The 13,181-nt window shown below is 43.0% G+C and overlaps 1 protein-coding gene across 9 annotated transcripts in view; it reads right to left on the reverse strand.

The window, feature by feature from the left end:
• The window catches only part of OGDHL (oxoglutarate dehydrogenase L), a 109,095-nt gene that overhangs the window by 41,506 nt on the left and 54,408 nt on the right, over window positions 1-13,181 (reverse strand). For all 9 annotated transcript variants that reach the window (XM_027829507.3, XM_037905078.2, XM_043552156.1 and 6 more), the window contains 3 exons: window positions 11,705-11,807; window positions 10,872-11,000; window positions 5,827-5,977 (listed from right to left, as the gene is read on the reverse strand). In XM_027829507.3, the coding sequence (XP_027685308.2) occupies window positions 5,827-5,977; window positions 10,872-11,000; window positions 11,705-11,807 (383 nt within the window). The remainder of the gene's footprint in view (window positions 1-5,826; window positions 5,978-10,871; window positions 11,001-11,704; window positions 11,808-13,181) is intronic.

Here is a 13,181-nt window from a genome sequence, read left to right on the forward strand (position 1 = left end):
TGCCACATTGCTAGTATCCCTGTATGAGGGAAGAGGAGCTAGCCTAACTGAAGCTTATCTAAGGAAAAATTATGGTCTTCAGTTTGAACTCCATTGCCCTGCCCTCAGGTGACAAACCGTCATAACCACCCCGTAGATTCCTTTGCAAATTTGAAAGTCCCCTTCCTGTTTGCTCGGTGACGCGTGCAGTGGTCTCAGCGCATCTTTCCAGGTGGCGATGCCTGGTCTACGCACCCGGAGATCCCCCGCTTGGAGCAATGCTGAGCTGCTGGACCTCATCTGCATTTGGGGAGAGGAAGCTGTGCAGTCCCAGCTGCGCTCCTGCTGTAGGAATTATGATACCTACAAACAGATTTCACTATGCATGATAGAAAGGGGCCATGACCAGGACACATTGCAGTGTAGGGTAAAAGTGAAGGAGCTGCGAACGCCTACCACAAGGCATGGGAGGCAAACTACCGCTCCGGTGCTGCGCCCACGAGCTGCCGGTTCTACAAAGAGCTGGACGCAATACTCGGTGGCGATCACCTCCACTGCAAAGGCCCCTGTGGCTATTTCATTGGCTCACGTACCAGTCGAGAGTAGACCAAACCAGGAGGAGGAAATCATGGACAAAGAGAGGGAGTGGGACCCAGAGGCAGAGGATGACTCGGAGGTCAGAGATGCATGCCCAGGAGCTCTTTTCTACCCTGGAGGAGCCTAGCCAATCACAGCAGTCGGATCTTGGTGAAGCGCAAACAGGAGAGGAGGTCTTGTGGCTCATGTGTGCTTGCCTGGGGTCAGCCAGTTAGTGACAGGTGTGAGTACTGGCTGTGTTTTAAAGCACTGAATTAGTGTTATCTGTGTTGCAAACAATATCGCTTCTGTAAAATGTTGCATTTAAACTTCACAGAGATGACCTTGGGAGGCCAGCCTCCCTTATCTGCAGCAGAATGGCTGCGCAGAATTAGAAACTGGCCACGAAGAACTAAGGAGGACTGTCTCCATGAGGTTATGATGCACTCTGCTGCTGAGAAACAGGAATTGAAGGAAAGGCGGGACAGCAAGAAGAGGGAACGAAAGGAGAACGCAGCACACCAGAAAGAAGCCATGGAGCGGTTCTTAAATGTTATGGAGCGCCAAGTGGACACGCTCCAGGCAACACTAGCTCTTCAAACCAAGCAGCTCCACATCCACCCTCCCCTGCAGCTGCTGTCACAAAACTCTTTCCCATGTGCCCCACACACACTGCCAACCCACTGTTATCAACCTCCTGGCTCCACTCTCTACCCACAGCATTCCACTCCTCCCTCCTCGCAGTCCAGCAGTGTGGACTCCTATTACCCATTGCACTCAACACCCATCCCTCTGCAGTTTGGCCCTGCTGACATACAGCACCCGCTGCATTGTACTCCAAAGGAGAAGGCTGGGTATGATTCCTGGACATACACAATTCTGTAGCTGTCCTGGGACCACTCGTCCTCTGGAGACTTTCCCTTCCCCCATTCGCCTCCCTGCTGATGTATTTTTTGTTGTTTGACTCTCTCCTCCAGTTGTCGTCTTTTAATAAAAGAATTATGTTGGTTTGAAAACAAATAATCTTTATTCTATTAAGTGAAAGCAAAAAGAGCACTGCAAAGCAACATACAATTATGTTAAGGTCCCTTCTTGCATCATGTGCACCAATCACCTCCTAGCATTAAAAGCACTACAATCCCGAGTATAGCAACAAATATTAGTGGCTTTCAGCCCCAAATTGCAACTGATCCTTATGGCCCCACACTGTGCCCCTCTAATAGCCCTGGTCTCTGGCTGTTCAAACTCAGCCTCCAGGCACTGAGCCTCTGCAGTCCAGCCCTGAGTGAAGCTTTCACCCTTCCTTTCACAAATATTATGGAGAATACAGCACGCAGCTATAAGCATAGAAATATCGTCATCGGCCATTTCCAGCTTGCCATACAGGCATCATCAGCAGGCTTTTAAACAGCCAAATGCATACTCAACAGTCATTCTGCACTTGCTCAGCCTGTTGTTGAACTGCTCCTTGCTGCTGTCAAGTTGCCCCGTGTACGGCTTCATAAGTCACGGCATTAAGGGATAGGCGGGCTCTCCCAGGATCACATTGGGCATTTCAACTTCCCCTATGGTGATCTTCTGGTATGGGAAGAAAGTCCCCGCTTGCAGCTTCTTGAAGACCAGTGTTCCGAAAGATGCACGCGTCATGCTCCTTTCCGGACCAGCCTGCGTTAATGTCCGTGAAATGATCCACAAGTGCCTGGAGAACCACTGAGAAATACCCCTTGCGATTAATGTACTTGATCGCTAGGTGGCCTGGTACCAAAATTGGAATGTGCATGCCATCTATCGCCCCTCCGCAGTTAGGGAAGTCCATTTGTGCAAAGCCATCCACAGTTTCACACACGTTGCCCAGAGTCACGGTCTTTTGGAGCAGGATGCGATTAATGGCCCTGCACACTTCCATCAACATGAGTCCAATGGTCGACTTTCCCAGTCCCAACTGGTTAAGCGACCGACCAGTAGCAGTCTGGAGTAGTCAGCTTCCACAATGCAATCGCCACACGCTTCTCCAATGACAGAGCAGCTCTCATTCTCATGTCCTTGCATCGCACGACTTGGACAAGCTCATCACACTGTCCCAGGAATGTGGCTTTCCTCATGCGAAAATTCTGCACCATTGCTTGTCAACCCAGACATTCATCACGATGTGATCCCACCACTCAGTGCTTGTTTCCCGAGTCCAAAAGCAGTGTTCCTCCGTGGTCAGCATCTCTGTGAATGCCACAAGCAATCTCGTGTCGTAGCTACTATGCGTGGTGAGATAAATGTCGCACTCCTCTTGACTTTGTAGTTTAAGGAATAACTCCAATGCCACTTGTGACGAGTTGGTCAGAGTGAGCAGCATACTGGTCAGCAGTTCACGATCCATTCCAGCAGCCGGAAAGAGACAGGGCGCGCAGTACACAAATTGTTGAAAGATGGCGCCAAATGCAGACGGAAGCACAGGGTTTGCTGGGATGCGAAGCAATGCATCATGGGGTATTGGACCCAGGATGCCCCGCAACCCTCTCCGCCTTCCCACAAGTCTTAGCGGCAAAAGAGAAAGAGGTGCTCTGTGGGACAGCTGCCTAGACTGCACCGCTCCAAATAGCACTGCAAGTGCCGCAAGTATGAACACGCTATTGCACAAGCAGCTGTCCGTGTGAACACACAACAGCGGTTTTCCTTCTGAGCTCTCTGAGCAGCGCTGTAACTGCTGGCGCTGTAACTTTGCCAGCGTAGATGTGCCTTAAGACAAAAAAGTTTGCTTACATTTCTGGGAGATAATGCTGCCCACTTCTTATTTACAACGTCACCTGAAAGTGAGAACAGGCATGCGCATGGCACTTTTATAGCCGGCATTGCAAGGTATTTACATGCCAGTTATGCTAAACATTCGTATGCCCCTTCATTGTCGGCCACCATTCCAGAGGACATGCTTCCATGCTGATGACGCTCGTTAAAAAAATAATGCGTTAATTAAATTTGTGACTGAACTCCTTGCGGAAGGATAGTAAGTCTGCTGCTCTGTTTTACCCGCATTCTGCCATATATTTCACATTATATTAATCTTGGATGATGACCCAGCACGTTTGTTTTAAGAACACTGTCATTGCAGATTTGACAAAACACAAAGGTACCAATGTCAGATTTCTAAAGATAGCTGCAGCACTCGACCCAGGCTTAAGAATCTGAAGTGACTTCCAAAATCTGAGAGAGACAAAGTGTGGAGCATGCTTTCAGAAGTCTTAGAAGAGCAACACGCTGATGCGGAAACTACAAAACCCGAACCACCAAAAAAGAAAAATCAGTCTTCTGCTGGTGGCTTCTGACTCAGATAATAAATGTGAATGTGTGTTGGTCCGCACTGCTTTGGAGAGCGGAACCCCACATTAGCATGGACGCATGTCCTTTGGAATGGTGGTTGAAGGGGCATATGAATCTGTAATGCAACAGGCACATAAATATCTTGTGATGCAGGCTACAACAGTGCCATGTGAACACCTGTTCTCACTTTCAGGTGACATTGTAAACAAGAAGTGGGGGGCATGGTCTCCTGCAAATATAAACTAACTTGTTTGTCTCAGTGACTGACTGAACAAGAAGTAGGACTGAGTGGACTTGTAGGCTCTAAAGTTTTACATTGTTCTCTTTTTGAATGCAGTTATTTTTCGTACATAATTCTACATTTGTGAGTTCAACTTTCATGATAAAGAGATTGTATTACAGTACTTGTATGAGATGAACTGAAAACTACTATTTCTTTTGTTTTTATAGCAAATATATGTAATCAAAAATAAACAAAGTGAGCACTGTACTCTTTGTGTTCTGTGTTGTAATTGAAATCAACATATTTGAAAATGTAAAAAACATCCAAAAATATTTAAATAAATGGTATTCTATGGTTGTTTAAACAGTGTGATTAATCACGATTATTTTTTTAAATCGCTTAACAGCCTATTGTATATATATTTTTGCTAATGGGTGACTAACTATATAAACCACATACTTGCCAAACTACATAACTATAGTTCTGACTAACACTAGCACAGTATGCGAGAGAGTGGACACCACAGGGGTTCTGTCATGCTGCCATAGGCAGTAAGAAGGAATTGAAGGATGGCTGAGCCTGCTCTGCCTTTTATGTCCTTGGGGAGAGCAACTAAGTACTCCCCCAATCTACATTTCCATTCTCCTGGCCTCTCTCCCTCCACCAAATCCCAAATCTCAGCCTGGCTCTCCAACATTCCCACCTAGATGTCTTGTCATCAATTTAAACTCCTCTCAGCCCTCTAACCCGACACCATCCCGGTGGTGTCCAAAACTTACCACTTCTTCCTTCATAACATTTCAAAGAAGCATCCTATTCTTTCTAACAAGATACACAAAACTCAAACCCTCCTTACTTCTCATCTTAATTACTGAAACCACTTTCTTTCCAGTCTCCCTAGCTGCCCTCTCCAATCTATTCAAAATTTAGCTGATAAAAATCATATCCTCGTCCACTACTCTAACTATGCCATGCTCAAGTTACTTGTCCTCAGGCAAAAGGCCATTCATAAATCTGCCCTTCCCTGCTTTTCCGTTTGTTTCTTATTGCGCACCCTCCTCTGTTTGTTAGTTTTCCCCATAATTATCAGTGCCTTCTTCCACAATGTCCTAAATGCACAAACATCCTCCACCACCACAGCCAGCACGTTCTCCACAGTCAAACCCCACTTTACTTCTTACCTCTGCTGTAACAGCTATAAGAAATTAGCCAGTTACTGATGGTTAATTTGGTGGTGGGGGTGTGCGAGGATAGCTGACATGCCTTTAATTACGAAAATACAAATATATATAAAAGTTGTATATACTGGGTTGTACTCATTCCCCTCCCCTCCCCCTTGGTATGTAACTTGTCTTTGATTTAAGCTCTTCAGGGAAAGGACTGTGTCCTCATACAAGTTTAACAGCACCTAGCACAATGGAGCCCCAGATCTAAACAAGTCCTCTGGGCACTACCTCAATATAAATGTTAAACAACAATTATTAAATATTAATAAAAACAAGTATTCATTTGCTGCTAATTTTATATCCTTCCATCCTATGGAAGTTATCTTTAAGTATATAAACATAAAACAGACACCTGATTGATACATACACACAGCACACAAAATGCATATGTAATCAGTTACTGTAAGCCTATAATTCCTTCCCGAGTATCATAATCCATAAGAGAACCCCTAGTTGTATTTGCATGCAGTTTTTCATCCACTGGTATTTGGCAGCAGCCAACTTGGTACTCACCTAAAAGTGCCCCTTTCCACATCCTGCCCACTCAGTCGGACATGGATCCCTTCTTTCAGCAAAGATCCAAAAGCCATGTATTCTCCCAAGGCCCAGTCAACCACTCTGTTCTTGGTCATTTCCAATCGGCCTTTCAAGATCCGAGAAAGCCCTATATGGGGTAACAGTTGGGAATTAAAGAGGCTAGTTCATAAATGTTTCACATGCATATTAAATTCACATCTCTCGGAATGCAGAGGCTGAGCCAGGGAAACGTATCAAGTTTGAATGGTTACTCCCACAGTTATATGCTGATCCACTGTACTTGGCAAATCCAAACCAGTAGCAGCACAAGTTAAAAAAAAACAACAAACACACACATATCCTAGTATATCCAAGGACACACAGCCATGCTTAAGATACAGATCAAGAAGAGGGGGCTAGAAATAGCTAGACAGTATCTGACAGAACCAGTTGATTAATATTAAACTACAACAGTTATTTATATCATGGTTTAGTGATAGGAAATAAGGTGAGATACAGAGTTTACCAGGAAGATCATTGTGCAGCAGTACAAAAGGATTTTTTCAATAGATTTGGTTCTATTTTGTAGAAGATTGAAATTAGCAGACGGGGGTTGGTTCAGTTTTTGTATTTTACACTACTAGACTTGTCTCAATATGTACTTTTGTTTAATTTGAAATAGATATGGATTTTCAGTTAGCATACGGTTTATGCACCAGCTGTTTTCCACAGGGAAGATCTTGTAATTTCTTCATTCTTTACAATTGCACAGAAATTAAGTAAGTAAGTAAATAAATAAATAAATAAATAAAAGCACAAGGTGCACCCTCACTGACTTTCACAGAGAACAAAACTGAAAACTCCTTATGTCAGTGTAAATCAAATTGTGAGAATACAAGCCTCGCAAACTGTGTGTCATATTTTACTCTGTTCTCTATTTCTGCCTCCATATTAATACCGTTACTAAATCCTGCCATTTGCCCCCTTTGCAACACCTCCAAAATCCTTCTCTCTGCTTCTCCCCATTCCTACCGCAAAAACCCTTGCCCTTGATACATCTCATTTCAATCACCACAACCTTCTCATCTCCAGCCCCTTGATTCCTTCCTCTTTAGCCTGCTTTGAACCTGTCCAAAACATCCATCTACACTTTCCATTTACCCAACCTTTTCCAGCCCCACTTCACATTCCTTCACTAGCTTCCCAACACTCATCCTGATCTTCTAAGTTATGTACATTTAGCTTCTGCTTCCACTCTGTTCTAATCTCTCCTCATCTGACCCTTGTCCATGCCCAGGTTACCTAACTAACTACTCCCTTCACCATGTCCTCGTCTCCAAGTTGTCCTCCAGGAAGCCCCATTCACCTGAAACGCCCTTTACAGACTCAGTCAACCAGTTTGCAACTCTCTCTTTCTTCAAATCATACTTTTCCAAAATGCCAATAACCCCCCTAACAAACAATGTTCCCTTCTCCAGATAATCAGGTGCTCTATTTCACCACTCAAATACATACCTTTCTAACTTTCCAACCCACGTCTCTAATTAGTACACTGATTGTTTTTTTTTTTTTTTTTTACACAGTCATCTCTTTGCAGACGGTTCTTGTCTTCAGACCGCTCTGTAAAGCACAATATTGATGCTGTACAAACAAATATAACATGCCTTCTCACGAAGTGACCCAAATTGTACTGATGTGGATTTTACAAGAAATCTGTATGTTAAACATAGCAAAGGATTATTGAAAATGTATTTGAGGACTGACTGCTACAGTGTACTATCAGAATCTTCCTCCTGATGGGTAATTGTAGTTCGACTTAGACAAATTATTTATGCTAATTAAATGCCACTTGAACACAAACATTGAAGATGTTTAATTGAAAGCACTGCCATAACATCGTTTTAGGAATTTTAATCGCATAAAACACTCCTAACCAATAAACTCAAGATTCAGTCACCAAAAATTACTTCAAATCTTAAACAGCTCATCTGGTGGTTTACGATTAGTGCACTATAATGGGGCACTTGGGGGAGGTTCATTCCTCAACCTGGATCCCCAGTTGGAGATTTGCACAGTAAAGTTCTATCAATATGTGCAAGGCAGAACACAGACTGGCCACTGTCTACAGGTACTGCCAGACAATCTAAGCAGTGGCTTTTGCTCTGGACGAAAAGCACTAACACATCTTCATGGAGCAGCTCCCATTCCAACTCCCCAGTCCCTTTCCTTCTCCATCTGTTCTGGTGGCCTTTTGAACCACCTGAAAGAGTTCTGCAGACCAGAGTTAGAGTACTACTGCCTAAGGCTACATCCAGACTAAAAGCTCAGTATATGAGCAGGGGAAGTAACACTCATAGTATACACAAAAAGAAAAGGAGTACTTGTGGCACCTTAGAGACTAACCAATTTATTTGAGCATAAGCTTTCATGAGCTACAGCTCACTTCACCGGATGCATTGGTCTGAATGCATCCGATGAAGTGAGCTGTAGCTCACGAAAGCTTATGCTCAAATAAATTGGTTAGTCTCTAAGGTGCCACAAGTACTCCTTTTCTTTTTGCGAATACAGATTAACACGGCTGCTACTCGGAAACCTGTCACAGTATACAGATAGTCTTAGAGGAATGCCACTCCACAGAGTAATAGAAAGCTATGTTTAATTAGAATGTGTACAATCCACACCTAAAATTATTCTTCCAGTAATATTAAAACTAATCAAAGTGTCACAGCAATCCAGTACCTCTTGCACAAATGCACACCAGATTTTTAAAGCTAATACAGTAATTGGTTCAATAAACATGCTAACATAATTAGGGATCCCCTTACCACTGCTTGCTACGTTTAATACTCTTGAAGGAAAAGTACACACAGAAGGTCCTATTGCAGCTGCTGACATTGAGAGGTTTCCAGATGTATATTGACATTTAATTTTTTGAAGAGTGGTTACAGAGGGGAAGAAGATTCTCTAGGGAGGATCCTATGCTGAAGAACAGCCCTCACGCCCAGGTGACCGTCCTTCACCCTGATATGGACAAGGTGAGTGGGGGTTATTGTGTCAGGTGGTTCCATTCTTCCCCACAGGCTGAGCATACTGCCTCTCTAGTGCCTCCAGATTCCACTAGCGCAGGGAGAAAGAAATTATGCTCAGACCTTGGCATGCTAGTGCAGACCACTTCCCACTTAGCTAGTCATATGTTTAACTTTTAATCATTAGCGTTACTAGTTCAGAATTAAGCCCCTTGATGCTAAGGGTTAAGTTTTTTTTTTTTTTTTTTCAGAAAGCACTTGACTCTCAGTAGCAAGACTTAATGTAGTCACTGGACTACATGTGTCATGTCTGCCCACAAGCTGAAAGAAAGTTTGACCAAACTTCCTCACACCAAGCACAGTACAATGATATGCCATGTGGTTTTACTAGAAAATGATTTCTTGAAACAAAGAGTATTGTTTGACTAGAATATAGAATATCAGGGTTGGAAGGCACTTCAGGAGGTCATCTAGTCCAACCCCCTGCTCAAAGCAGGACCAATCTCCAACTAAATTACCCCAGCCAGGGCTTTGTCAAGCCTGACCTTAAAAACCTCTAAGGAAGGAGATTCCACCATCTCCCAAGGTAACCCATTCCAGTGCTTCCCCACCCTCCTAGTGAAAAAGTTTTTCCTAATATACAACCTAAACCTCCCCCACCGCAACTTGAGACCATTACTCCTCGTTCTGTCATCTGCTACCACTGAGAACAGTCTAGAGTCATCCTCTTTGGAACCCCCTTTCAGGTAGTTGAAAGCAGCTATCAAATCCCCCCTCATTCTTCTCTTCAGCTGAACAAACAATCCAAGTTCCCTCAGGCTCTCCTCATAAGTCATGTGCTCCAGCCCCCTAATCATTTTTGTTGCCTCCGCTGGACTCTTTCCAATTTTTCCACATCTTTCTTGTAGTGTGGGGCCCAAAACTGGACACAGTACTCCAGATGAGGCCTCACCAATGTTGAATAGAGGGGAACGATCACGTCCCTCGATCTGCTGGCAATGCCCCTACTTATACAGCCCAAAATGCCATTAGCCTTCTTGGCAACAAGGGCACACTGTTGACTCATATCCAGCTTCTCATCCACTGTAACCCCTAGGTCCCTTTCTGCAGAACTGCTGCCTAGCCACTCGGTCCCTAGTCTGTAGCGGTGCATGTGATTCTTCAGTCCTAACTGCAGGACTCTACACTTGTCCTTGTTGAACTTCATCAGATTTCTTTTGGCCCAATCCTCTAGTTTGTCTAGGTCCCTCTGTATCCTATCCCTACCCTCCAGCATATCTACCTCTCCTCCCAGTTTAGTGTCATCTGCAAACTTGCTGAGGGTGCAATCCACACCATCCTCCAGATCATTAATTAAGATATTGAACAAAACCATTAAAAGACTAAGCTGAGTCTTTGTATGGAGAGGAAATTATTTACCCCACAAGGAAAGCATCATAAGGAGTGGTCTCCACAATCATAACTGCCTTTAGTATTTTAAAAACATGCTCAGATCTAGAACTCCCATTTCAGGAAGGAAGTTAGATTTGTACTTGTAGTACAGACATCTTTTCATACTATGCATTAAAGAATACAAGCACGTGTCCATCTGCACAAGTGAAGACATACATGCCATGCATTGCACATCCGGAAAAGAACAGATCTCTTGATTAGTCTGGGTAGTTACAGTCTTACCTTCTTTGTAACATGCCAGCTGCATGTTACAAAGATGTTCTCACTTCCCTCCACATTATAAGACCACAGAGAAAAGGAATTTACTTTAATAAGGTTAGGAGAGAGGTGCTATGATAAAAGAATACTAAATTCTTGATGGAGAATAGTTCAGTAGGATGTTCACTGTCACCTTCCCACCTGTCAGTAAGGTGGCATATGTGAATTGTGAAGGAAGGTCACCAGCTCCTTCCTCCCCTTTACCAAAGTACCTCAGAAGAGCGACTACCCTGCGACTGATGTGTAGAAACAAACAAAGCAAGGACAAAGAAAGCAATGTCTGATATAGCAGAGAATCCAGCTGACCTCCATGTATTTTGAAACCCTCGAGGGGCACAGAGCTAGCTCCATTGCCAATGTGGTTCAGCATGTCTTCTGGGATGCCTGTTGGAGGACAAGTCATGCTCTTTGGTTCTCCATCCAAATTAAAAAACCCTGGAAGGAGAAATTTTATAAGGCTTTCTGGATGAATAGAGGCTTCTAATTATTAAGAGAACAGTTACTCTATTTGCAATAAAAATAAAAACATAAGAATTTTACTGTTAAAAGAAACACTCTTAAAATGTCCTTCTGTTTTCAACAGCCAAGAGCCATTTCCACACCTTTTAAATTAGGGAACAGATTATTTCCAGGCCCTATACGGAACAATTCTTGATCTCACACACACAAGATGGCTCTTTCATTTGCTGTTTTACTTTCCCTGATTGAGAGTGAAATTCAAAACATGTGCAGAGAGCTAGCCAGCACAAGACACATGCACCATTTCAGACCTGCTTAAGGCCTGAAAATAGAGGTCCACAGAGGTGGAATTTCTCTCTGAAGCAATAAGGCAGGTAACATTACAGATAAATCACTTCTCTGTTAATAGTAGACTGAAAAAAATTGGTTTTCAAAGTGATAAAGTCTTGCTTTTGCCACATCCATTGCTAAAGCTGTACTGACAATTGCACCTCTGCCAAACAGTTTTGGCATCCTTTCGTTCTGCTAGCATATACAAACCAAGAACAAAATCCTTCACTTCAGAAGGATGTGGTGCCTAACAAAGGGTTCAATAAAGGTGGCAGGATTTTGGTTCAAAAGGAAAGCACAAATGGCACCAACCAGTCTCACTGGCATTAGGGTATTTGAAGGATACTTACCAGGCCAAGGTGAATCAAGCCAGTGCTTAATGTGTAGAATTTTCTTATCTTTAGACCTAGTATAAGCTTCTTCACAGATTTTATCATACTTCGCAATTTCTTCCTATAGAACAACAAGTTTCCATATAAAAGGAGTTAGAGATTTAAAAAAAACCCAAAATTGACATACTGCTTACAGAAAGTGCATACCATTCCAAAGCGATAAAAACATCCACATTACAGCATACAAAATTCCAGTTTTTGATCTCAGTTATGCCAGGGTAAACCCAGAGTAATTCCACTAATCTTAGTGGAGTTACTGGAGTTTTGCTCAGCTCAAAACCCCTTAAAACACATTTGTCCATTTCTTAAAACAAAACCACCCTGCTGTTTGGTTCTTTGGGCAGATTCTGCTGATGAAAGATCCAACACTAGAATAGCAAGTGGTATTCCATGTCAGCATCAGAACAACACACGTAATTTGTTGCCATACATATGAAGATTAAGGTTATCCAAGTGGCTTCCAGTGTCAGTGGAATCAATGACTACAGTGATCAGGAAGGAATTCCCCACGCACCCTATGTAGCTTAGCTGTATAACTGTCTAGGTGCATTATTTGGGTACTGTGGGCAGAATGGCTCAGAGCCACAAAGGTATTTCGGCTCCTAACCTCCATTAATTTCAGTGGAAGTTAAAAGCCTAAACACCTTTGTGGATCTGGGCCATCTCATTAACTATTAGGCATGGTTCTTGCCTGAGGCAGGATACCAGACTTAGTGATCTTTGGTTCAATCTAGAATCCTATGTTCCTAAAAAGTTGGAACAGTCTCCCCTTGCAATGCCTTGTTTTACAGTGCTGCTACTACTACGTCCACTTTCACAAGTATAGAAGTACAATATAAAGAGTTAGCCAGTTTAATATGAATAACTAATATAGTAAAATCTGCAGATTTAATTTTTATATGGTAGTTCAGACTTATCTCTTTGAACTCTGAGCACAACAGGTTCAATACAACTGAGGCACAAACCTAATGAGTTTGTTATCCTATTCTGAGTAAACATCAGCATATTGCCTACAACTGCCAATTACATAAGATGCTCCAACAAGAAGCTCCCATGATTAGAGATGCTGTAGATATAATCACGAATATTCAGACACCTCTGAATTGGTGTTCCCACAGATCCAAGGAAGGGAGATGAATTTGATTCCATGTATCTCCCCTCCACTTAGGCTCTTTAAATCATACTAATTTGTGATTTTCAAAGGCTGCTGAAGCATGACATAGCCAATATTAACAGCCTTAACAGCCCTACCTTATCACTGTATCAGTCTAAGAACTGAGGAGAACCTGTTTTTCTAGGTACCATGTATTATTTTAATTATTACACAACACTCCAGTCCTCCTTGGTTGATAGTAGCTATGTACATAGCAGATCAACACAAGTGTCTCAGCTTCACCAGTTAGAGACAATCCTCCATTTTTTTCCATCTTTAAGC

Source organism: Chelonia mydas, chromosome 7, assembly GCF_015237465.2.
Source record: "Chelonia mydas isolate rCheMyd1 chromosome 7, rCheMyd1.pri.v2, whole genome shotgun sequence".
Lineage (NCBI taxonomy): Eukaryota > Metazoa > Chordata > Testudines > Cheloniidae > Chelonia > Chelonia mydas.